Source organism: Aspergillus costaricaensis (assembly GCF_003184835.1).
Source record: "Aspergillus costaricaensis CBS 115574 unplaced genomic scaffold BO79scaffold_61, whole genome shotgun sequence".
Classification (NCBI taxonomy): Eukaryota; Fungi; Ascomycota; class Eurotiomycetes; order Eurotiales; family Aspergillaceae; genus Aspergillus; species Aspergillus costaricensis.
This window is the reverse complement of record NW_020291861.1, coordinates 57,587-82,540: the sequence shown is the minus strand read 5'-3', so window position 1 is coordinate 82,540 and position 24,954 is coordinate 57,587. Positions and strand designations below refer to the sequence as shown.

General features: G+C 47.0%; 8 protein-coding genes across 8 annotated transcripts; 4 read left to right on the top strand and 4 right to left on the bottom strand.

Annotated features, from left to right (window-relative positions):
• The first annotated feature begins 392 nt into the window (after nucleotides 1-392).
• BO79DRAFT_212069 (malate dehydrogenase) lies at nucleotides 393-2,377 on the top strand. The gene is made up of 8 exons (XM_025683134.1): nucleotides 393-447; nucleotides 528-559; nucleotides 662-772; nucleotides 848-935; nucleotides 996-1,373; nucleotides 1,429-1,513; nucleotides 1,567-1,711; nucleotides 1,771-2,377. Exons 1-8 carry the CDS (start codon nucleotides 435-437, stop codon nucleotides 1,909-1,911), a joined length of 993 nt encoding a protein of 330 aa, XP_025534027.1. The 5' UTR covers nucleotides 393-434; the 3' UTR covers nucleotides 1,912-2,377.
• Nucleotides 2,364-6,052, bottom strand: BO79DRAFT_241361 (uncharacterized protein; the record flags this gene model as incomplete). The annotated part of the gene is made up of 10 exons (XM_025685111.1): nucleotides 5,704-6,052; nucleotides 5,394-5,609; nucleotides 4,887-5,203; nucleotides 4,685-4,790; nucleotides 4,410-4,635; nucleotides 3,863-4,350; nucleotides 3,034-3,301; nucleotides 2,745-2,865; nucleotides 2,572-2,661; nucleotides 2,364-2,495 (listed from the first exon to the last, which is right to left on the bottom strand). Exons 1-10 carry the CDS (start codon nucleotides 5,849-5,851, stop codon nucleotides 2,364-2,366), a joined length of 2,112 nt encoding a protein of 703 aa, XP_025534026.1. The 5' UTR covers nucleotides 5,852-6,052.
• Nucleotides 6,053-6,412: 360 nt separating this feature from the next.
• On the top strand, nucleotides 6,413-11,065 carry las21 (mannose-ethanolamine phosphotransferase LAS21; the record flags this gene model as incomplete). The annotated part of the gene is made up of 12 exons (XM_025687937.1): nucleotides 6,413-6,593; nucleotides 6,652-6,699; nucleotides 6,793-6,937; nucleotides 7,659-7,660; nucleotides 7,710-7,800; nucleotides 7,857-7,901; nucleotides 7,958-8,246; nucleotides 8,309-8,436; nucleotides 8,490-8,860; nucleotides 8,928-9,433; nucleotides 9,587-9,932; nucleotides 9,992-11,065. The coding sequence occupies 12 exons, from the start codon at nucleotides 6,413-6,415 to the stop codon at nucleotides 10,576-10,578; spliced, it is 2,739 nt and encodes a 912-aa protein (XP_025534025.1). The 3' UTR covers nucleotides 10,579-11,065.
• Nucleotides 10,655-15,124, bottom strand: BO79DRAFT_183530 (meiosis protein MEI2; the record flags this gene model as incomplete). Its single annotated transcript, XM_025680275.1, has 15 exons — nucleotides 10,655-11,092; nucleotides 12,418-12,543; nucleotides 12,598-12,703; nucleotides 12,764-12,843; nucleotides 12,898-12,941; nucleotides 12,996-13,024; nucleotides 13,073-13,090; nucleotides 13,139-13,169; nucleotides 13,229-13,247; nucleotides 13,313-13,379; nucleotides 13,447-13,482; nucleotides 13,541-13,906; nucleotides 13,962-14,396; nucleotides 14,495-14,882; nucleotides 14,934-15,124. 15 exons carry the CDS (start codon nucleotides 15,122-15,124, stop codon nucleotides 10,713-10,715), a joined length of 2,316 nt encoding a protein of 771 aa, XP_025534024.1. The 3' UTR covers nucleotides 10,655-10,712.
• Nucleotides 15,125-16,809: 1,685 nt separating this feature from the next.
• Nucleotides 16,810-19,494, top strand: BO79DRAFT_161565 (Rab GTPase-binding exocyst subunit SEC15; the record flags this gene model as incomplete). The annotated part of the gene is made up of 8 exons (XM_025679026.1): nucleotides 16,810-16,860; nucleotides 16,921-17,913; nucleotides 17,971-18,102; nucleotides 18,160-18,261; nucleotides 18,313-18,422; nucleotides 18,481-18,616; nucleotides 18,664-19,113; nucleotides 19,165-19,494. 8 exons carry the CDS (start codon nucleotides 16,810-16,812, stop codon nucleotides 19,492-19,494), a joined length of 2,304 nt encoding a protein of 767 aa, XP_025534023.1.
• A 69-nt stretch (nucleotides 19,495-19,563) lies between these two features.
• On the bottom strand, nucleotides 19,564-21,193 carry hapE (CCAAT-binding factor complex subunit HapE). Its single transcript, XM_025680274.1, has 5 exons — nucleotides 20,848-21,193; nucleotides 20,741-20,754; nucleotides 20,616-20,672; nucleotides 19,930-20,565; nucleotides 19,564-19,813 (listed from the first exon to the last, which is right to left on the bottom strand). The coding sequence occupies exons 1-5, from the start codon at nucleotides 20,927-20,929 to the stop codon at nucleotides 19,811-19,813; spliced, it is 792 nt and encodes a 263-aa protein (XP_025534022.1). The 5' UTR covers nucleotides 20,930-21,193; the 3' UTR covers nucleotides 19,564-19,810.
• Nucleotides 21,194-22,282: 1,089 nt separating this feature from the next.
• Nucleotides 22,283-23,295, top strand: BO79DRAFT_222756 (Fcf2 domain-containing protein; the record flags this gene model as incomplete). Its single annotated transcript, XM_025683569.1, has 3 exons — nucleotides 22,283-22,467; nucleotides 22,524-22,683; nucleotides 22,921-23,295. The coding sequence occupies 3 exons, from the start codon at nucleotides 22,283-22,285 to the stop codon at nucleotides 23,293-23,295; spliced, it is 720 nt and encodes a 239-aa protein (XP_025534021.1).
• Nucleotides 23,296-23,428: 133 nt separating this feature from the next.
• On the bottom strand, nucleotides 23,429-24,886 carry BO79DRAFT_291385 (purine-nucleoside phosphorylase; the record flags this gene model as incomplete). The annotated part of the gene is made up of 7 exons (XM_025688988.1): nucleotides 24,556-24,886; nucleotides 24,423-24,501; nucleotides 24,283-24,362; nucleotides 24,151-24,215; nucleotides 23,891-24,093; nucleotides 23,559-23,838; nucleotides 23,429-23,500 (listed from the first exon to the last, which is right to left on the bottom strand). Exons 1-7 carry the CDS (start codon nucleotides 24,755-24,757, stop codon nucleotides 23,429-23,431), a joined length of 981 nt encoding a protein of 326 aa, XP_025534020.1. The 5' UTR covers nucleotides 24,758-24,886.
• Nucleotides 24,887-24,954: the final 68 nt, after the last annotated feature.

Below are 24,954 nucleotides of genomic sequence, written 5' to 3'. Positions count from 1 at the left end.
CTCTTTCCTCTTCGGAAGAAAATACTATTAGTAAGTATGATATGAGCCCAGGATTGAGCCAGTGATCCCCCGATCCTTCCTAATCCCTGTGCTGCCACTTGCCCCGACCTGTTCACCGTGACCGTACCACCACCACCAGCAGCTGCAGCAACACCACCCCGCCCCCTCCTCAAACTAAACCCCTCCCTTTTCAATTCCACCCCCTCTTCCCCTCCCTCCCCCTGTTCATTCGTTTATTTTTCTTTTTTTTTTATCATCTGGGTGTTCCCCCCTCCTCCCTACTAGTTCCTTCCCAAACTTCTTCTCCTCTTTCACCCTTGAACATCTCTCTCTCTCCCTTTTGTTTGATACCCACACTAATCTTGCGTGCTCCTCTTCACCTTTGTGTATAGATTTGTCACAGTTACCACAAGAGAAGTTCTCAAAAATTCACAATGGTTAAAGCGGGTGAGTGGTCTTCACGGCGCCTGCATTTTGACCCCGCTTTTTAAAACGAGAACGACCCCGGACTAAATCCATTTCGACAGCTGTTCTTGGAGCATCTGGTGGCATTGGCCAGGTACGTGCCCCTCATTTGCCCCTACCAGAACTGCAGCCCGCGATGCAGGCCTGTTACCTTCTTTAACTTTTACTGACTGCCCATGTGCTTCTGATTGATTAGCCTCTGTCTCTCCTGCTTAAGACAAGCCCCCTGGTTGACGACCTCGCGCTCTACGATGTTGTGAACACCCCCGGTGTCGCTGCCGACCTTTCTCACATCTCCTCTGTTGCTGTATGTGTGGCCGTGTCACAACCCGCTCCCTATCTCCACAAAACAATCTGGCTTTATTTCTGACATTGTCGATAGAAAATTTCCGGATTCCTGCCTAAGGATGATGGATTGAAGCACGCCTTGACCGGTGCTGACATTGTTGTCATCCCTGCTGGAATTCCCCGTGAGTGAACCACCTCTCATGTTCCGAGGTGCTTCTGACTGACAAAGTTGCTGTTAATAGGCAAGCCTGGAATGACTCGTGATGATCTGTTCAAGATCAACGCTGGTATTGTGCGCGATCTGGTCAAGGGCATCGCCGAGTACTGCCCCAAGGCGTTTGTTTTGATCATCTCCAACCCTGTCAATTCTACTGTTCCCATCGCCGCAGAGGTCCTCAAGGCCGCTGGCGTCTTTGACCCTAAGCGTCTCTTTGGTGTTACCACTCTGGATGTTGTCCGCGCGGAGACCTTTGTCCAGGAATACTCAGGCCACAAGGACCCATCTGCTGTGCGCATCCCAGTTGTCGGTGGCCACTCGGGAGAGACTATTGTTCCCCTCTTCAGCAAGGCAGCCCCCGCTTTCCAGATCCCCGCAGACAAGTACGATGCGCTCGTCAACCGTAAGTGAACTGCGCAGACTCTTAGCGATTGAAATGTTTACTGAACTGTATGCAGGCGTTCAGTTCGGTGGAGATGAGGTTGTCAAGGCCAAGGATGGTGCCGGCTCCGCGACCCTGTCTATGGCCTACGCTGGCTTCAGGTTTGAGTCCCTCATTTACAAACTTTTGGTGTCAGAGCTAACCTCATATTAAGATTCGCTCAGAGCGTTATCAAGGCTTCTCAAGGCCAGTCGGGTATCGTCGAGCCTACCTTTGTCTATCTGCCTGGTGTCACTGGCGGTGAAGAGATTTCCAAGGCCACCGGCCTGGAGTTCTTCTCTACCCTTGTAGAACTTGGCGTAAGTCATTCATTACGTCATATTTGAATATCGGACATCACTCTGACTAGAAAAAACAGACCAACGGAGCTGAGAAGGCCATCAATGTTCTTGAGGGCGTGACCGAGCAGGAAAAGAAGCTCATTGAGACCTGCACCGAGGGCTTGAAGGGCAACATCGAAAAGGGTATCGAATTCGTCAAGAACCCTCCACCAAAGTAAACGCGCCCACCCCAGTCCCTGAGTCACAGGATTCCCTATCATCAATAGGTGATATGCCAATATCGCACCTCTTTACCACCGGGGAGATATCTTTCGGTGGTTGCATCACAAGTTCACGGACATGGAAGGAGCCCTGCTAATTATTGTTATCCTGGGGAGATAGGCTTTGAATATGTGACTCTGCAGACGAATGGGCGATGGTCGATGGATTGCTCTGACTCAGGATTTATGACTTCGAGATACGAGTGACCTGTTTAAATGATAAAACCTTGTATTCTTCATGCCCGCACTTGAATGTAGGATTACCCAGCAATCCGTTGGGGAGAACTGTAGCTCCAGCAGATATCCCTGGAGTGCTGCATGTGATTGTCATCCAAGCCCTCCTATGACGAACGCATATCGTACAATTGGCGGTCTGAATGAGGTTCAAAGTCGCCTATGTCCGAACGCCTTCAGGGCTTGGGGTTGACGGTTTTGATTTGGAAGGTTGCGCCTGGAAGCTCTGTAGATTCCGCTTGAACAGTGGTTGTAATACCGAGGTTTGATAAAGCACCGCGAATAACGCCGCATGGAAACCATAAATACTATAATACACCGCAAGTCGTTAGATCATAAACGGCTGACACTTGGGGAAAAATGTATATTTTGGGACAAACGTACCGCTTGAGCCATAGAAACCGCCTCGCTTCGCACAGATGTACTCATTCTTGCAAATGGTCGAAATGAGTTGTCAGTCAAGACATACACGCCCTGACAGTGCACATATTAGCCTCCCCAAAAAAACCAACCAGGGCACTTCAAAGGGATTTGAGAGCGCATTTGGTTCTGCCTACCCGGTGATTCGTTTTCAGGTTATCCACCTGCTTCTTAAATAGTATCGTCCACAAGTCCTTGCACAGAAACTTTATGACATCCAGGTTATCTGCGAATCGTGGGCGATCGCGGGAGAATCTGCTCCGGTGGACAACGGATACGCGTTAGCTGCGGGACTTCGATCAATAGCACACCTGCGAATCTGTCGGTGATCCTGTTTCACTGATGCGCACTCTTGCGGCAGATAGTTGCATAACTTGGACGACCGAAGAGACGTCTCAAACTCAAATCGCGGGGTTTCAAGCGTACCGTTCAGCCAACCCTTGTCCAACCCTGTAACCTAGAGATTCGAGGCGAAAGAATGTAGTTTCCCGGATTTCTTCATCATCTGGTAGCTTATCTTCTGAAGCAAGTTCCTTCGCTAAACGCTCCGCCATAGGGACGAGCTCTATCAGGAGGAAATCAAGGCATGAGGCACCCAGGAGCCGCACGTGTGGATCTGAAGCATTGAGGGATGAAGCCGGTGCATCCAACGACATTGTAAAAGGTGTTACGGTGGCCACGTTTGTGGGGTAGCCTGATTATTGTAAGGTGGTCTGGATGACTCGAATGAAGTGAACTCGGTGAATTTGTGATAGCAGGTAACTGTTGTACCCTGTTGTTTTGCGGAGATTATGCGGCTCGGAGTAGGCCAGCCAAGCATGGTGACCGCCGACATATCGCAAGCTCCGACGGAGCGGCCCCTAGCTACTTACGAAGTACCTTCCAGTCATGCCGACATGTCCCCTTACTCTGATGAATAAGCCGGCATAACGAGTGCTTTCCTTCTACAATGAAGCACTAGGGTCCAACACAGCGGATTATTTGCAACGGAGACTTTTATAAGGACTCCGCTAATTACGTAGGTTCCCCGTAAGTGACGTTGTGAGACCGATAGATATGGCTTTTTTTTTTGTTTTGTTTTTGGTGAAACGAAGATTGGATCTAAATGTTCGTTGGCCATCGAAGTTGAAAGAACATTGTTTCCCTATTATGCTTTGTCCAATGCTCCCAATAAATTCGCGTAGTGGATATACCCATGAAACCGAATGCGCCCAACACCATGCAAGTATGCTTCAATAACTGCGTGCATCATAACCACCGGCGTGACTAAGAAAATCAGAACTAGGCTGGCTGGGTAGTTGGATGTCTCCGTTAACATAGCCACCGCTGTACGGGCTGCAAAAATCCTGCTGAGACGAGGGCCGGTTCATCTGATTAAACGCTGGCCGCTTTACAGGTCTGACCGGAGTGTCATCCTCCTCATCACTTCCTGTAAGGTCGATCACCTGGGCAGCATTACGCTTGTTTGTCGACAAATAAACTGCAGATGACGTTGCTGAGGGTTCTCGGGACTGAGTAGGTGTTTGGTGTACGTAAAGAGATGTAGGTGGGAATGACTCTCGCTTGATTGGCGTAACCCCGGGTTCTCTTATTTCAATCAACTCGTCGTCATCATCTGTCGCCGGAGTAAATCCGCCCACTTTGGCAGAGTCTTCCTGGTTGGGGCTAGACCATTGACCATCTGGCTCTATGATAACTTGTTCGACATCTAGAGATGTTGAACGAAGTATATCATCGACGTACCTATGTAATAAAATGTCACTAACTGCACAAAGATTTTGAGTCAAGAGATTCTGACTTACTGGTCAATCTGCAGCGATTCAAAACTCGTCGCTTTAGAACAGACAGGACACGACCAGGTTGGGGCCTGTTCCTGGAGTTGCAAAAACGAAGATGCGTCAAAACATTGATTGTGCGTGCAAATTACAGAACGACAGGGAACCTCTATTCGGAGTGTTGATAAAGGGCACTTGAGCGACATAACACTGGATGTGGCGACAATATCTGAATCCCCAGCTTTATTCCTCACTGTAGAGCATTAGCAATGACCCCGTCAATGATAGTTCCGGGCGCGTACTTTCTCGCAAGACCTGCTCCTTCGAAATTGTCTTCCTCCGTTTTAATTCGGCAACAAGCTCTTCGACCGGATGTCGCTGGACAAGGTTGACCAGAACAAAAAAGCGCTAAACTCTGTTAGCTAAGCTTCTTTTGGTAGAGCCCCAAGTTAAAGTCCAGCGAGTATCATGCTGTGAAGGTGCGAACGGGGGTCCTATACTTGCCTTTTGCGTAAGGGCGTATGTCATGACAATATTATTCGGGTAACCTGGTTTCTTGCGAATATATTGGGTTACATCTGCTGGCCTTGTTGTACCGGGCTTATTTTTCAAGCCCCTTAGGTTGGCTTTCACTTCATCCAGGTTGGCCTTTAGTTCAACCTGGTGCGGAAATGCGATGTCGGATTTGGTATACTGATTAAGACCCGTGTCTGCAGCACAATACACCATCACCCGAATATTGGGGTCCGCCTGTAGCCTAGTCGCCACGGTTGGTGTAAGAATAACTTTGAGTTCCACGCTGTCCCTAGTTTGTTCCCGTACTGGAAGAATTATTAGATGTGAACCGTCACTGAAATAGGAATAGACTGCCAGTGTCCCACCTTTGCATTCCGAGGCAGAAGTCAACGGCTCTATAACGGTATAGAATGGGCTGTCTTTGAAAGTTAAACGACCTGTATGAGAGTGAGAAACCATCCCGGCCGCAGAGCAAACGAACATATAAGTGGGTACCAGATGTGTGTCCATGCGATGGCATTGGTATGCTCAAAGGTGATGGTCTATGCTGCGTGAGCAAAGGTTGATTGACGGTATGTGGTTGATAGTGTTGGCTGGAGACTGCTTGCGTGGTTGGAGACGTAGGCATTGGCCGACGTGCCGTGGCATAGATGAATTTCCTCAAGTCATCGTACTGTTCAACATGGCCTCCTTGGTTGAGTCTCTCAATGTCTATTGTGTTTCAATAATAGTTAACGACTTCGCAAATATTATCTTTGGACGAGGCCTAGAAAATATAAGCCTTATAAAACAAGGTATAACTAACAGTCAATGATCCGTAGCTGCAATGAAGCTTTCACTCCTGAGACAGCAAGCCCTTCGTTCCTGAGGATATCCTTGAGCTGCGCGTTGGTCAATGTCTTGACTAGGGCAACAAGGCTTTGTGTATCTGGTAATTGACCAGTAGAGGCCATGGCTAGGGTTTAAAAAGAAGGCTAGCCAGTGACTATATGAGCATGCAGGCGTTATCTCAGGAAGAAAGATGGCTCAAGACAGTTGCGCTATGCTCAACAACGCTGTTCAGAGACATCTCAATACTCCAGGAAGTTAAACAGACGGAGACGGGGGGGCGTAGTTGCTCAAGTCCTTGACGAGATATTTGAGGCCGTCAAAAGATAATAAGAAAAGGCACTGAGTGGGCTAAATGCCAATGACAACCTATACGATCGACCAGGCCGGCGGCGATTGCGGAGGTGAGAAGAGCCTCTCAATGTGATGACATAAGATTATCCACCGCGCTTATGTTACGAAGTCCCCTCCCAAAGAAAAAAAAAGTGGTGGAACAAAAAAAAAAGGCAAACCGGCAAATAGAGGCGGCGAATCTTGCAAAAACTTTGCACTACACACACTTGATCTCTGGATGAAGATTCCAGATTTCACATAGTCTCGATCATTAATACCGCTACATTTGCTTTTTACAAATTTTACCTTACCCATAAATCTCGTTGGCCATTCCGGTTCTGTTGACGAGCACCATGGCAAAGAGCGTCCGGGCGAGTGTTACCAAGCGCAATAGAGCTAAACTCCGAGCCACAGTCTTTGGGCCAGCTGTCGATGCAAGGACCGAAAGACTTTCTGCGAAGCTGCAAGAGCTAGCTTCTCAGCCTCGGCCGAACGAGGAGAAGTCAAGCATGGAACTGGATGATGCAACCACAAGTATGTGAAAGTTCCCCGAGATATTCCAACTACAGCTGACGTGTTATGTGCAACTTAGACAACAACAGTGACAGAAAAGCTAGCAACGTATTGAATTCCACTGGAGGTAAGCTAGGTGCAATTGGGTTTTTGCGTTTTTGTTATTGTTTCTGCCAATCATTTTATGCCAGCTCCCCCTGCTAACCTAGCTCTGTCACAGATATGGATATCGATCAAGGAACTGCTAAGGGTGGCCATGCTCACACCAGGAAGTCGGGACGAATTCAGAAACGTCATAAGAAAGCCCGCTCGTCCATCGTTTTCCGTCCTCATCCATCAAAGGTCAAAGGAAATACGAAGAGACGGTGAAACGCGTGGCATGTTTTGCTTCATTTGTGGTGAAATAGTCGGGCCTTTGTTCAATTATGGAGTTTGGCGTTCTGTGGGAGAGATGGCCATATAACTACCACTGTCTTGGTTGTTTTTGCTTCCCTGTGGCATTTTAGGAAAGGAGCAGAAAACCGGACCGAAGTCGAGCGATAGCATCTGTGGATGCTTTCACGCATCTAATCCCCTGTATTTCAGCCGTAGAAAGTTTATATGAACATGGATCTTAGCTTCGTCAAGGCCGATTAGTACATGGCTACCATTCATCTATAAGCGGATGCTCAAGACTTCTGCTCAAGACCTCAAGGAAACATCCTCTGCCATGCACGAGCGTAATACAAAACTTGTTTGCCAAAGCTGCAAAGCATCAGCAGATGCAGTGTTAGAACAAAGGAGCGTGGCTTCAGTAATGCTCGTGAGATACCCACTATGAAGTGCTATCTAGATGCCTGATAATAACCCCACAAGTCCCAATCTAGTAGGCGGTATATGGTATCAATATAGACGACTGCCCCCTTGGACGACGGCAGTTACTACTAGTAATCATAGCATAAACCGAATGCCGCACCTCACATGAAGTGGTGGCCTCGGATGTCTGGTTTCGAGTTGTCGCAGGCTATTCATAGGAGAATAGACACTCAATGGCCATCCTACCACGAAGTTGGGCGGTAATCATCGCCAATGTATTAACCCCCTTAGCAGTCTTAGTATTTTCGTCTGGATTTTTCCCTTATAAGCCATTGATACCAGGGCTTGCAAAATTCGAAGATGGCGGCAACTACACTGCAACTCCAAAGGCTTTTGACAAGGTCATTTTCATGGTTGTCGATGCTCTAAGGAGGTATGAATGTTTCGAAGTGCTCCCGGCTTTTCGTGCCTCCAGCTGAATTTACTCAGTGACTTTGTTTACTCTAATAATTCCGGGTTTCTATTTACCCAAAGGTCAGCAATAGTAAATCTCAAACAAGGTGCTGTCCGTCTAACCTATGTTCCTATAGCCTGATTCGATCAGGAGCTGCACTGCCATTCACTGCTTATGCTAGTTCTCCAACTGTTACAATGCCTCGTCTCAAGGCAATAACAACTGGCTCAAAACCATCTTTTCTGGATGTAATCCTGAATATTGCCGAGTCCGATACTTCATCGACTCTAGCATATCAAGATACTTGGTTGGCACAGTTGAAGGCAAACGGAGGCCAGCTTGTCATGTATGGTGATGACACTTGGCTCAAACTCTTTCCCGGGATGTTCGAAAGAGCAGACGGTACTACGAGTTTCTTTGTGTCGGTCAGTAGATGCCAATGGTCGGATTGGTGCATCCAATGGGAGAGCTAAGCTAGTTCGCGCAGGACTTCATCGAAGTGGACAATAATGTAACTCGTCACGTCTCTACTGAGCTTTCCCGTGACGACTGGTCAGCATTCATCATGCATTACCTTGGATTAGATCACATTGGGCATAAAGCAGGTCCTCAGAGGTAAGGGACCAGCCAGCCTTTGGCTTCGGGGAGGGCTAACAAGTACTACATAGCCCTTACATGACAACAAAGCAACAGGAGATGGACTCCATTGTCGCCAATATATATACCAGCATGGAGCAGCAACAACATTTGCAGTCCACACTTTTTGTCTTATGTGGTGACCATGGGATGAACGATGCCGGAAATCATGGCGGTTCATCCGTGGGTGAGACATCGCCCGCATTGCTCTTCATTTCTCCTAAGTTTCAAGCCTTGGATATCCTCAGACAGTCTCCGACAGACTCGCACAGCGACTTCCAGTATTACCGAACCGTTGAGCAAACAGACATAACTCCAACTTTGGCAGGGCTCTTAGGCTTACCGATACCATTGAATAGTCTGGGTGTATTTATCCCAGAACTTCTCGACTTGTGGGAAACGAGTATGTGCACACCTTCCTTGCTAGTGCGCGCAAAATGTTCAAGCATACTTATGAATAGCCGGTTCAGGATCGCAAAGAATTGACGTGTTACTCTCAAATTCCCGACAGATCTTGAGAAAGATGAAGGAGACGTTTCCTAACCACAGTTTCGATATCAACTCGATGAATATCGCCTGCGATACCGGGCCTTTAGCCGGCATTGATCTGGCGCTCTGTGCATGGTTTCGGGTCAATAACTTGCTTCGAAACTCCGGCGGAGCCGACAAAAATGATCTTTATTCCGAGCTTGAGTCTGCCCTGTTTGAGTTCTTGAAACATGCACAGAAGGTAATTAGTAGCGCAGCTAGCGACTACGATCTCAGAAATCTTCTTCTGGGCTTAGCCATCACTTCTTTCGTTGTCCTGCTTCCTCTCCCTACGATTTATACTCTGCTCTGTAAGTCTTGGTGTGCTGGGGCATTCTTTGCACTGTGTCTCCTGAGCTACGGTGGCATGATGTTCGCTAGTAGCTATGTTGAGGAAGAGCAACAATTTTGGAATTGGATGTTTACTGCATGGGTATTTTGCCTACATGTAAGATCATTCATTTCTCCACGTTGCTCCATGCCCTCCCAGGAGAGGAATACAAGATTCTATCGCCTATATGAGTTGTGTTGTTCCAACTTTGGTGCGTTGGCGCTGCTGCTATCACATAGGGTTCTGAGGCGCTGGAACCAAACTGGTCAGAAATATGCTACTGAACCAGACATCGCTCGGACATTTTTCCCTTCCCATCGGCTAATTCTCTGGTTTCTCGTTATCTTAACATATGCCAACACTTGTAGGCATCTCTTAGCCCACCGTCTGTCAAAGCTTTGGCAGCTATATTGTGTCGCAATGGCATTGAGCGCATTTTTGTTGAAGCTGTCATATGTGGCATCAGATTCCCCTGAACTTCTCCCTGAAGCTTTGCTTGTCCTTTGGGAGAGGGGGTTCGATGGAGGGTCTACTGTCCTCTTTACGCGGCTGGTCGTAGTCGGGATTCTGTTTCTCGTTCCATTGTCAATGTGTATCAGAAACACCCCGCAACTGCGTGAGACGAGAGGCAAGTCGAAATCAATCGCGCCTCGGATATCGGCTAACATATTACAGTGGTCCCGAGTACCGTCTTCCATGACGCCCTCACCCTTTTCTTGGTAACTCAATCAAGAGCTACGAACATTCCGATATTTCTAATACTCAGGGCCCATGCAAATATACTTGCTACGATGAATCTTTCTGCCCTCGAGCTAGCTATCACATCTTTGATCGCGCAGTATATGACCTTCTTCGCATTTGGAGGTTCGAATTCAATAGCCACAGTCGACCTTTCCAATGCATATAATGGCATCGGCACCTACAATGTCGTCTTGGTTGGGATCTTAACATTTATAAGTAATTGGGCAGGACCAATATGGTGGGTATCAGCTGCTCAGGTTCTCCGGATAAATCAGGCTAGGCATGATAGAGAGAGTCACATGGCTGTTCTCACATTCCACATGGCAGCCACATTAATGTCGGTTATGGCTGCATGCACGATCCTGAGGTCGCATCTTTTCATCTGGACGGTCTTCTCTCCCAAGTACCTCTATGCAATGGCGTGGGCCATCCTCAACCACTTGGCCGTTAACTTGCTTGGCGAGGTCTTGCATCTAATATCATCCAAACTGGCGAACCATTTAGCAGTGGGGTTGTTATAGTATGAAAGCAGACGGAAGGATTCTACTGAGCCGAAGCCGAAAGATAGGAAAACTGCATATATAGGTTATGCTCTTTAGGATGTATATCTACTAGCTACCGTTCAAGGCATGTCAGCGAGACCAGCTATTTGCACCTATAGAAGGCTATCAAATAGATCATCGATGGCATCCTTTTTCCGCTTCTTCTTTCGCATTGTTTTCTTTTTTGAGCCTACTGTGCTCTCCGGAGCCTTTAGAGACACCTCATCATGGGCTCGACGTGAAACCTCCGGAACTTGAGTCTCAGATAGCAGCGTTGGCGTTGAAGAGCCTTCAGGGCGGCAGAGGATGACTCCCATATCCTCTCTTCGTTGCGCATCGATGCCATAGATGGGGCCAGTAGAAGCCTTTTCTGTTTGTGATGACAATCTCAGCTCCTTATCGATCCCTGTGGCTTTTGCCAAACGGGCAAGGGTGGCAATCAAGACTGTCCCCAGAGTAGAAAACTGTCCATCGGCAACAACTGCGGAGAATGCTCTGGATATTAAATCAGCAAGTATCCTCGGCGATGTCGCATGAAGCGAGGTTATTTAAAATTCGTCTGTTAATCGTTCTCCTAACTTACTGATAGCACTTCGGCATAAGATATGTCACCAAATGATGTCTATGTTGATCAGCAGGAGACTCATCACTGCCAAATGGCTGCCGACTGTCGAGAGATCTGGCGAACTTCAAGGTAACTCGTTTCAGGATCGCCAACCATTTCCACCACTTAGTCCCTCGATGTTGATTTTTATTTCGATGAAATATCAAAAGAAGTATAGAATGCACCGCATAAATTCTATCCACATCAATATTCATCCTCTGCCGCAACAACGAGAAGAGTTAATAATTAGCCTGGACGTGAGTTGGGCGGTCCTGTGTTGTGTCAAACGGGGTTTTTGTTGCACAAGGAGAGGGAAACGTAACAAGTAAATGTAGCGCTTTGAATTGTGTAATAATAGACTTTGGTCTCGGAGCCTACTTGATTGTGTAGACTTCCCGACCCGTGGGTTAAGAGTGGTGAATTTGAACGACGATGGATATCGAAATATATGAGAGTAGCCGCCGCTAGGGATTAAATTACTTAGTCTTTGAAACCTTGCCGAGAGTCGACAGGTCTAGCTCCTTCGGGGAGAATACCCGAGTACCGACCTCCTAGTCTATGTAGCAGCATTCAAATGTACTCCATTATCCCCGCTTCACCTATAGCGCCCCTGGATTACAGTGACCTCGTGTGAGGCCTAGAACGCAATTTTCACCGCCACATCGGGAAAACGAGAAGGCCATGCAACGAAGATGATTTGATTCTTCTGGATGTATTTGAAATCACAGATTACCAAACATCTGAAGGATCAATGAACAGTAGGAGCAGGGCACCGAAATCTCACAGAGAAAGGGTTCCAACATTTAGACACAATTCGAGACACCGTACCAAGCCAACCAGGGCCATAAGGTTTTCTCCCATGGGTCAAATGCTGGCCGTCGCTCCAATCGAGCGCTGGTATTCGACATAAGTAGAACAAACAAGCTGAAAACATAAACGGGGAAGATCTAACTTGAAAGGGTGGGATAGCGATTGGTAGGAGTTGACTTTTACCAGTACGCTTTCCAGGGTCGCAAGCGTAGGCACGGCTATGTAGGCAATTTTCCTTGGTTATTTCCCTACATTAGATGAGAGTCCAGCTGTCCAGAAGCAGCCCTTGAGTATGGTGAGTTGAAGGGCTTAGGGTCCGCTTTCGTGCACTGATTCATGCCACATCTTCATACCAGGATAAGTACAGGGGCCACTCCTGAGACCATTACCGACACCGTAGGGACGTCTTGGTGCGAATGTTCGGACATATACTACTTCGCGCTCGGCTGCAGTGGTTCCACGATCGAATTGAGAACGGCGACGGCGCTGCTCGTCACGGTACTGCTGACCGACGCGCGGAGCAAATAGTCCTAGAGATGCTGATGAGTGTAGTTCTTCCAAGGCCCGCAGATATGTGCTCTTACCAACATGTTCCGCATTTTCAATGCTGCGACGCATTTTGGAAGGGTTGTCTGGTCCAGGAAAGCGATCCTCGGTCCCAGCAAGAGGGCCTGTGCCGGTCTGGAAAATCTGCGAGAATAAGCTTCATCTCTAAATTTACGTCGACTGGATGGCAGGGATGATATGGACCTTTGGTCGAAATGATGGATGTTCCAGCATGACGGAACTATTACGGAACTTTTGCACCAAGCAATCTTTTCCTTGTATAGCTGACCTGTGGTTTTAGATAATCCATAGTCTGCTAGGGATAAGCGAGTACGAACTTGCGTAAGACACTTCAGCCACCTTGTCACTGTTGAAACAATTCCTGTACATGCGTTAAAACAATGGACATGTGGTATTTCCTTCAGGCTCGGCATACCAGGTTCTTCCCGCTCTTGCGTTGATAAACTACATGAAATTAGTGGTTTTGATGAAGAGAACCAGGACGATACTAACATCAATGATATCAATCGGCTAAGGATCTGTCAGTAGTGGCTGCCGGGGTCGGTGAGATAAACTCACATCTTCGAAATTTATAAAGGCGTACCCGACGCTGGCAGAGACAATGTCAGATACTGAAAATGGCGGCGTTCCATATATTGGCAGTCATACTTGCAGTTATTTGCGAAATCTGCAGGGATGGCATGGGGGTTAGTCGGTTCAATTCGACCTGTTTGAGCTGGGATATCAACTCACCTATCCGTAAGTACATAAAGTCATATTTTCCATGGCTTGTCTCATCCACAATAGCTTTGAGCATAGCCTTCTCTTATTAGAATTTCCAAGTCTGCATATTGACAACAGTATCCTTCCAATGGAGTTTTGCTCACCTGGTCGATTTTATTAGGGATGTTGCGGAGCATAATCTGTGAATGAAGGCGCATGTCAGTTAGCAAACTAGGGAGCATGAGCCGGTGATAATACCGTCGTTCTGACATCCAAGCCGAGACGTATTCTCTCTATATCGACTGCATTTTGGCTGCCCATGCGTAAATCAGGATAGCGGCTAAGTTCGCGGCGAGGAGAGGGGAAGATCCTTTCACCAGCCTTAGACATCCAGTCTATGAGACTAGCATGTTCACCTGGGGGCACCGTGGAACGACCGGTAGGGCTTAATTCCATGAAGGAAGCACGGCCTGGTCTAACTGAGGTCCACGATGTGGACTTTGTGAAAGAAGCCTCCTCGGCTGGAGGGAACTCCTCTCTTGAAGATGTTTCGGCCGTAAATGGCAGCTCGCACTTTCTTTCTTCTATATCTGGCCTGAAAAGAGAGATGTCTAGGATGCAATCCTTTAACGACTTTTATTAGCCACTTGGAAGCAGAGAAAATGGGTTGTCTGCGTACATCAACCGACGTCCCATTGAGGGTGGTCAAAACGTTCTCAGCATCACGCGTGTTGAAGTACTCAATATGAAATTCGCCAATATTTTCTTGCTCAGTTGGCAAGGATGTGAAAGACCTTATGTCACCGAATGTCATAGAGAGGGTTTCAAGTGAGCGAGCAACAGTGTGCTGGTTGAGGTTGGGGTTTCTGCCGTCATAATAGACGGTGACAAGCAGCTGACCCTCGTAGTTAGAAGTCTGTGGCAGAAGAGAAGGCTCAACATGTTTGACATATTCTTTAGGGGCAATCATAGAGATGTGCCATTCAGGCCTCAGGACTTTGACCTTTTCTATTGCCTTGGTCGCTTCCCGACTGTCCGTGAATGCGACATAGACCTTGCCCATGGAATTGAGTTCTGAAAGCACGGGGCCTCTGAGGGAGCTAAATTCACGACGCTGTCCAACATACAATCAGTAATGTAACTTTCTATTCACCGATCTTGATCAGGGCAGGATATAAATGTTTGTTCTTCCTCCTGAAATTGGCCACTTACATTGAAAAATCCAGCCAATGACATATAGGTAAGATTTTTCGGCACATTTTCAATAACCAGGGCTCGGCTATGGCTCTCGCTGCCGAATGTCTGGTAGTCCATGATATTCGGACGGTTCCTCGTATCAGCCTGACTATTGCCTATGACTCCATAATTCAGTGGGTATCTGTCCGAGGCCTGGAGGGGGCCATTCCTAGCTTCGCATGGATCAATATCCGAGCTTGCTGTTAGATAGCCAACGCCGGAAAAGCCTCGAGATAGTGAAGGTGCCTTGCTCCTAGATAGAACGTTGTCTACCGCGCCAATTGGTGTGAAGCTTGCTGCTGTTGGTGAAAGTTGAACACGGGTAGAAGTGTTCGTCGACACCAGAAAGGGGTCAGAGGATGATCTGGTCTTGTCACTGATGGGTCTGAAACCAAGATAGACATCGTACACTTACGTCAGGTATAACTTTCGTTTGCCAATGTCGCCCAATGGATCACCAACATTGGAGTCAGAGCGAAGGCAGGTAGATCGCATATCCTCAGGCGAATATGCTGTAAGCTTGGTGTCAGGGGACCCATTGGCAGAGCCTATGTCATTTGTAGAAACAGGACTGCTCAAGCTGTGGGACGTATCGTTTGGCCTCATGCTGTGAGTATGTTGATAGAATCCAGTTGAATATAGGATATTTCTGTCTTATCGGGGGTGGTCTGTCTTGGAGAGCGAGCCCAGACTCACACAGTCAGATGTGGATAAAAAGCACCTTACAGCAAACAAACCCAGGAAAACGTGATATTGAAGTAGAGGCCTCGGCCGCCTAGAAGTCTGCCCGAAAAAGCAATCGAACAAGAGATAAACCCTCTGTCACGTCGAATATCGGAAGCAGAAGGAGAGTGGGATAAGACCAACAGAACACGTCTCAAGGGGAAGATGTGGAATAGCACGTCCCACAGAGAGAGATAAACCCCAATAGCATACCGCTTCTAGAGCCTGTTTTTACACATACTGCGACGGGACTGGAACCACGAGCACCATCCCCAATCTAGGCGCCAAGGGTGGAGACTGAACAGTTCACCAATTTACACTGGGTTAATAACACAGGGAAATTGCCCCTTGTATATCTTATCTGTTGTAGAAATCACAAAACATGTGAAATGCTGGTAGGTACTCGGGAGATAGTCAAGATGCAGAGAACTTGTAGTGTCACTCCATTCGAGCTAAAGGGTTGTTAAAGCACTGTGTACAGTAAGAGGTTGAATCCCAGACTCATATAAACTGCCCCGATACCAATGCCCAAAGAAAGAACATGGGAGAAACCCCTCACTTGATCCCCTCGGTTGCGCAAGTGGCCCATGGTAAGACGCTTCAAGGGTTAATAATGAACCAGAGAAGGCTGGTATTAAATTGCTACTTGATGTTCATACTTGAGAGGAACCCGAACACATCAGCAATCTTCCCTCACGGTTCATCCACCTCTTGATAGCTTTTTTTTAATGGGCTTGGAAGGACTCAGTATCCTGGCTTTGCAAATGACTCCAAGCCTCTTTTCAGCTCAAGAAAAAAAAAATGCTACTATAAGTGATACTTTTCTTGGAAGGTAAAAGGTAAACACAGAGCAGAGTAAGTAAGAAACGATAGCCGCCTTCAGGTCTATGCCAGCTGAACATACAGACTACTTCGAAGTCTTTATAGGAGAGAAAATTTGAAACTCTTGAAGTCTACTCGGTGGGAAGTCTTAGGGGTTAAACAAACCAGGTATATGAAGAAGCGGACAAAATGATCCTTGGAGGACTGAAAATGGAGACAGGAAACCCTAGCTGTTCTTAGCAGGTATGACTTTGGTCACTAGACAACTCAGATGCCTAAATTTGATATTGTTTAGAGATCATAGTTCATAGTTCAGTCAGAGTACCTTGTAGTAGTAAACTGAGTCTTGAGCGGCGAGCTTCACGCTTTCATTGGATACTGGACATAACTAAGTTTGGCTGTTTCCAAAACGGGCTAGAGCAATGTATGCCCGCGGCCCCATCTCGTGGAATCCCCGCAACGGCTGAGGAATCGGAAAGCTGGCAGGGAAACGTAATATTAAGAGTACAACTTATCACAAATCATGGGGGTTTCAGCATACTGTGTAACCTTACCCGCGCAAACCGAGTGACTCTTCTGTGTCCGCGAATAATTGACTCGCTTCTTGCAGTTCCTTTGAAGTCTTTACTGCCCCCTTTTTCGAGAATTTGACGCGCGTTTTGTCTTTGACAGTGAGCAAGTTGTCACGCCAGTCGATTGGATTCTGTTATCTACCGCAGCCGACTCCCAGATACAAACTCGTCACAATGCCATCAGTGGCACCATCTCGCAATGAGTCTTCATACCTCCTCAATCAGGTACGCATGGGAAAAGGGTTTGTGCGACGGGCTACTAACTAATACTCATGACCTTCATAGCTTATCATATCTCCCTCAGACGCGGACTACCTCGACCAATTGATTCCTTCCATCAAAGAGTACAGCGTCGGCAACCGAACATCACAACTATCACAGACTTTGTCTAGATTTGCTAGTGACAAGGAGGCTGAGATAGAGACAATATGCAATACCAATCACCAGGAATTCGTAACATCAGTGAATCAACTTTTGCGCATCAGGGAAGGTACAGTCAGCCTGACTGCTGAAATATTGGACCTTAACCAATCGATACAAGCAAGCACCGAAAAGCTGGCTGAACAAAAGAGAGCTCTGGTAGAGTCACGGAGTCACCGGCAGAATATCGATGAGACTTCTAGAGCTATACAGGACTGTCTCGAGGTGTTGCGTCTCGCGAATCAAGTTCATGATCTACTCGCTAAGAAGAATCATTATGCCGCACTGCGCGCTTTAGAAGAATTGCAAAATGTCCATCTTAAAGGGGTGACGCAGTATAAAATCGCGGACATGATTCAGCGCTCAGTCCCAACAACACAAAAAGCAATAGCTGAAGCTGTCATGTCTGACCTCAATACTTGGCTATACAGAATCCGAGAAATGTCGCAGTACCTCGGGGAGATCGCTTTATATCATACAGACTTGCGAAAGACCAGGCATAAGGAGCGGACAGAGATATCTCCATATCTTGGTCAATTCAAGCTCAATTCGGCAATTGAGCTGGTATCCGACGAGAGCGAAGAGTACGATCTTTTGCAAAACGAGGAACTTCAAGTGGACTTTACGCCTTTATTTGAATGCCTCCACATTCATCGATCATTAGGGCATATGGATAGATTTCGAGTTGAGTACGCTAATACTCGGCGTCGGCAGAAGGAACTTTTGCTACCAGCCTCCATTACTCTTATTGATGAAGATGGGGCTAGTCTGCACAATCTTCTCGAAGAAATGGCAGGATTTGCCATTGTCGAGCGTTCTACAATGAAGAGGGTTCCGGACCTGAGGTCTTCTGTTGATGTGAGTTTGTTCTTTGAATGAACGGGTAGATTTGTTGGGCTGAACGAATTGGTGAAGGTCGATGAATTATGGGATTCTATGTGCCAAACAGCTGTGATCCTAATATCGGGGGCTCTCCATGAGGTTGACAATGCTGAGAGCCTACTGAAAATAAAAAATCTCATCGCATTGTTCATGCAAACAATGAATGTCTGTTGACCTCTGAGTCTGAATGTTGGCGAGACATACTAACTAATATGAAAATAGACATGGGACTTTCACGTCGGGGTGTTCGATGACTTTCTTTTGATTCTTTTTAGGAAATATGCCGACCTTCTCAAGAAAAGATTTAGTGACGATTTCCGAGAGGTATGTTTCCTTACAAATCGGTTCGGTTTCTCTATATTAAACCCCGTGAAGATAGTATCGACCGATGATTATATGCCTATGCCTATCCAGACAATCGAGGAATTTGACAAGGTACTGAATGTCAGTTGGTACAGCCCTGACAAGCCAAGGGAGGAGCAAGTGTACGTTCCTACTGTCAACTTAAGACACTTAAATCAATCTTTACTAACGATAGCGCAGGTTTCCGTGTGTCTTACCATTTTCCCAAATGTATCCCTTATGCTGCATCGACATCCGCAACTTTCTGAACCAGTTCTACTTTTTTGCCAATGACGATTTCTCTCACCCCAGTCTCATTGACGAAACCCTAAGGGATGTAAGTATGCTATATCACATATACCTTCACATTTCTTACCATTCTAGGCACTGGATGAACTCCTATCAGACAAAGTTTGCGACACCCTTGTCGAACGTCTTTCCTCACAATATCTGGGGCAGATTGTGCAGATTCTGATAAACCTAGAGCATTTTGAGCTTGCCTGTCGCGAACTTGAGCTGTTACTCGCTGCTGCTCGATCACAGAATGTCTCCGGTGACGTGGTCACTTTGAACGCCACCGAAAAGTTCAGAAGCAATAAGAAAGCGGCAGAGAAACGTATCTTTGAAGTAGTCAATTCCAAGATTGATGACCTCATAGAAACGGCTGAGTACGATTGGATGGCATCTGTCCCACCCGCAGAGCCTAGCAACTACATGCAAACACTAACACGCTTCTTGTCAAACATCATGAACTCGACGCTCCTCGGCTTACCGACAGAAATCAAAGAACTTATCTACTTCGACGCTCTCAGTCATGCCGCGAATATGATTCTTGTAAGTAGCGCCAAGCGATAAATCTACTGTATATCTGCTAAACTCCGTCAGGCACTCCCTCTCTCTCCGGAGGTGAAAAGGATCAACCCAAACGGTGTAATGGCTCTTGCAAAAGATGTCGAATACCTATCCCAATTTGTTGATGGTCTTGGTGTTCCCATACTCCGAGAAAACCTTGACGAGCTGCAACAGACTGTGCAACTGATGCAAGCAGATAACACTGACGAGTTCTATGATATATCTACGCGGAACAAGAAGTACGGTCGTGTGGACGCTATTCATGGTCCCGTCCTGTTAGAGAAGTGCGTTACCAACCACCATAGCCAGGATACTATTACTAACCAACAAGAAGGATCATACGTACCGTTCAAAGTCCTGTAAAGGCAGATAAATTCTCCACTCTCTCCTCGAGATTTGGCAAGAAGTCATGAATTGTGCTGACTACTTGGGCTACTTCATTTCTATGTACCATCGAGCAAGTGCACCAATTTTATTGAGGAAGAACGTGTTGAAAGATATGTGGGTATGAGATCTGCTTCACGATAACTCCGTAACATTTGCAACGCATAGCTGTTGCTACACAGTACATAGCTGGTCACTTCCTTGACCGGGTAGTGGATACGATGGCATGGTGCCGTTGTACTTATAATTCTCGTGTGCCGCTCAGGCTGTGCCTACTTTTGAGTGCCATCATCACTCACTTATTGGTGTCCAGTGCATTAGTCAAGGTTAAGCCAATGTAGATAACAGCTAAAACAATCGGAAAAGGAAAGAGATGAGAAAGGAGGTGTTGTTCTCGTGATAATATTAACATACCTGTTGAGGTGGCAGATGCGGATATGCTGCATACATTCCTTCAAACATTTGAGGCTGATGCTGACCATAGGCAGCTGTGGGGTCAGACTGCACAGCTCCAGCATACATCGTCGGCGGCCGATACTCTTGATCTTGGAGCCCATGCTGACCCAGGGTACTATAGTCCGGCGGAGGCATGTGATGGGGAACACCGTGTTGAGATGGTGGCAGTTGGCCGGTGGCTCCTGCGGGGCCAGGAACGCCTGCAGAAGCTCCAGCTGTCTGGCTAGACCTCTTCGCATGGGACGTGGCCTCCTCGCGAGGTACTATGTCAATGAGGAAATCGAACATATCAGACTTTGATAGTGCTGCTGCAATATCAGACCTCTGTAATGTACGGCGCTTGTTGTCCTCGGCATGAATCCATGCACGCATGGTCAGTTCGGTGATAAAGATATCACAGCCTTTGGCAAAAAGTATTGGTGCCTCCGCTGATATCATTTTAACCTCTGGGTCAGCCTTCATGACCTTTTTGATACGAGCAAGTGGTAGCTGGTGTATCTTATAATCATGGTTGTCCGATTCTAGATGGTTGATGATGTGCTGCCAGTATGTTGTAAGTATATCACGGGCGGTTCCTTGCAAGCCTTGGTTGACCTGGCGGAATGTCAGTCATGCTATATTCTCTACCAATGTAAAAAACTCACATTCGCCCATGTCCCGGTATAGAGCTCGGCAACAGGCGCATAGCCTTGCGCAGAAAGCTAGACGTATATAGCATGTTAGCCTTAAGAACGTAGGCGTACTCGTAAGCTTCTGAAGGCGACCATACCGCTGCGCTAGCACCTAAGGACATGCCATCAGCCTTGAGCGTGAATTTTCACGTGTATATGTGTATGTAGACATGAACACGCGTAGGGGATTTTGAGGAATATTTACCATAATGCCCACCATTTCGGGTGTCGTACACAGGCTGCTGCCTGCCCTGCTGTGTTCCAGGGGTTTGTGCAGTTTGCTCCATGATTAAATGACTAGCCCAGCCACTTGTGATTAGATATAAGACGTGCGCAACAGTACTGTCACAGACTCGTCTGGCAAATGATGAAAAGGCGATCTCAACAGGCGCGATAGCGGGGTGTTGGGACGCGACAGACTAGACAGAAGCAAGCCAGCTGGTTTACCAAGAGGGTTAAGGGGTCGAAGTCTTAAAGTAAAGTGACCTAGTGAGCTTTATGAAGTAGCAGATCGATAATGGAGATAGAAAGCGCCAAACAGATGATTGTGCTTCGATGCCTTTGTATGTAGGTAGCGTGCAACCATGGCAAAGACGCGGCGCCAAGCGTAGCGCAGCCCGAGTGACGCTAGCAGAAGCCTCTTGGCATTCAGACCCTGCGGAGGTCGATGACAACCCACACTTTCTACTCTGAACATAGTAGTACCCCGTAAGATCGGTGCTAGATATAGGAGATCCATGATTTCGTTCCTTTCTTTTCCAGTGAGCTTGGATAGTTTTGGATTATGTGTCAAATTTCACAATCTGGCTCTTAAGTTCCAGCCAGCATTACGACACTTAAGTCAATGCATTGATTTTTGAGAAACACAATTTGATACTTATACATCGGGCTGATCGCTTACAATATCCGGACAGTGTACAAATAACCTAACTGTACAGTCACTAGAAAATGGCATGACTTTATGAGATCATGACGCTCGTATGCCACATTGGTGCTCTGCACTCAAATGTTATACAAAGCAACTGGACCGAGCGACACTAGCTCTAAATAGTCAGGACCTTGCAATATGGGCTATACACTAGCATCCATACTCAACCAACCATTGACATGCAATCATCACTATGTAGTAACATGATGGATAAGTACTACATTTGATTTCCGACACCTTGAAGTGGACTGTTAGATGGCTGTAGCAGCTCGGAAGAATTTCACTCGACCGCCGGAAAGTGGCAAGTTACAGAATAGATGTGACAAATTGTATGTATATACACGCACAGTTTGAAGAATATTATCGGCCCTTCTTGTGCATGCAGAGCCAGTTGGTTTGTTACATTAGCGGTCAGCAAGACAATTACTACTGATACCAAAGCAGTTCCAAAACGAGACTATAGGGCAGGAATAATAATAACCCGGTATTGCAGGCATATCTCCACATAGGTACTAGTTGCCAAGGGGTTAGTTAAGGTGAGGTTCCGCCCCACAGCACAAATTTTCCATCGAGCTTGCCATTGAACTTCTTCCACAGGAAAGTAGCCCTGAATTTACGCTATAAATACCTACCTTGTGGGCTTCCACTTTCTGGTCTTCCTTTTACCTTAACTTGTGCACACCCGAGTTACCTGAATCCTCTATTATAGGACATGACAGGTGCAACATGCATTGAACTTACCAGTGTCCCACCACAGGATGAGGTCAGGTTAAATGATGAAGATATTGAACAGTTGCTTTGCGAGGCTGAGGATCGCTTGAGGCCCAGTGATGCTAGGGTCAATGCTTCCAATGCCGATAGCTTGACCAATGTGGGTTTGGAAGCAACCTCAGTTCAGTATGTGTACCCGTCAAAATTTGTACGCCTTCGAAAGCTAATTTGTTGTTGCTTAGTATCCCTAAGTTGGCACCAGGAGGCTCCCTAAGGCCATATGTCCGTCAACAAGATGATGTTGCAGTTGTGGAAGATGCCATCGGAGCAATGAATAGCCCCAGCGTCAGATCGCCACTCGAGATGCGACCGACTGGATCTACATCAAAGCCAAGATCCAAGGTGAGACGCGTTACTTCCCCTTGAACACCTTTGTTGTGTCGTTTGTCACAGATGCTATGAGGAAAATTAATCCCATCGCGTAAGCGCTTGATGCAGCTAAACATCCCGTACTGGGATGCGCTGTGCCTATGAGAGTACACATTTTTGTTTCATAGTTACTCTGAGCATCATCCCCATCATTACTATCCTGCTATTTTGCCTATATGGGTGACGATAGCTAACTTGTCTTCTTTTCAGGACAAACCCACAGCTGGCAGCGCTTGGTTCGACCTTCCAAAGACGGAGTTGACCACAGAACTCAAGAGAGACCTGCAGTTGCTTCGAATGCGCTCAGTATTAGATCCGAAGAGGCATTACAAGAAGGAGGGCGGCAAAGCACGCCCTCCTCAGTATTCTCAAGTAGGAACCGTCATCGAAGGTCCGACTGAGTTTTTCAGTAGCCGCATCGCTAAAAGGGATAGAAAGAAGACTTTCGTTGAGGAAGCACTGGCAGCGGAGCAAGGAAACAAGCGATTTGAGGCTAAGTACAAGGACATCCAGTCTCTCAAGCAGAGCGGCAAACGTTCCTACTACAACAATTTGCGAGCGAAGCGGAACACGAGGAGCAAGTGAATGAATTGGCTTCTGTTCAGACAGTCATAATGACCAGTCTCTGGACAAAAGAAACCTAATTTGAAGTCTCTGACATTGCCGGAGCGTCTAGTTGTGCCCCAGTGCTCAAATAGTCCTCCCCATCCGCGCTGACTCACTGACCATCGATCGTACCTCCATACGAGCCTGACTGAAAGACATCCGCGATGGTTTGTATAACAAGCTTCTTGAATTGATAGTTACTATCAGTACGCGAAAACTGGAGGGGGTCATGCGGTGCATACCTGCATGTCCGTGGCGGCGGAGCGGCCTGCCTCAAGGACTTCCTGATGGTCCGCTTTTCCTTCTTGCAAAATCTCACCGAGCTCTGCTACATCTTTCCCATCAAGACGGTGGTCGTCTCCGCGAGGCACTGGTGAGAGAACCGCGTTATTCGTTACCAGGCTCAAAGCTAGGACTCTAATCCCGCAATGCCTGGCAACAACAATCTCCGGTACGGTCGACATCCCGACAAGATCGGCGCCTAGCTGGCGAAGCATACGGCATTCTGCTCGGGTCTCATAACTGAATTCTTCAGAATTCTGGTCATTAGCTCATCAAGATGGACAAAGCTTACCTAGGACCCCCGACGAAGGCATACACTCCCTCATGCAGTCTTCTTTTGCTTTCTACATTTACAATCTTGGCCCATGCTTTGTGGACGTTACAACGCAATTGAAGGTCGTACGCATCTGATAGAGGTGGAAACCGGGGGCCAAACTCCTCCGAGTTCGGACCGCGTAGTGGATGAACCCCCGCCAGGCCAGCCAAGAATATGTGCTAGAATTGAATGTGTTAAGCCTGTGCTTGGACGCTGTCAAGTAGTGATAGACTTACATCATTCAGCAGAACAATATCTCCTACCATATATTCAGGATTCAGTCCCCCGGCGGCGTTGGTTACTAAAAACCAGTAAACTATCAGTAGGACATCACTTGGGCTTCGACGAAGAAATAGCATATAACTGACGGATTATTGTGTCAACCCCCAAGAGTTTGAAGACACGTATAGGAAATGTCACTTGGTCAATGGAATGCCCTTCGTAATAACTTTTGGAAAGTTTTATTAGCAAGCTAAGTAAATAACCCCTTTTGATGGAGGAGCCTCACTGAGCACGGCCAACCATCAACACTGTAGGTATATTTTCACTGAGTAGTCCAAAGACTAGTTTTCCTGCATGGCCAGCAACTTGATAAATGAGCGTAAAGCGTCACGGCTTTCGAATTATGAGGACACGGCTACCTGTTGAACGGGGAAAGTGGGGTATGGAAGCATAATCGAAATCGACTTGAGGCAAGCGATCAATGGTACTTGCGAGCCCTCCCAAACCAGAGCCACAGATTATTGCAACTCGAGGTGCTTTCAATGAATCCGGTAGGCGTTCCTTCAAGAATGAGCATGCCTCACTCGCATGCTGAAATGATGAGCTGTGAGAGGATGCCATGATTGCTTGAAGTATGATTCTCGCTCCAATTTCACGGTAGTAGTTGTGGTGGGTAAGTTGGTTGTCAAAAAAGGTACACCGGGGCCATAAAATATATCTACAGCGTTAGGATTAACTTGACTGTGCTCTTGATTCCCAAGAAAGCACGATTTATCATCCACAACTAGTAGTAGTATCAGATGCCGATAAATAGTCAT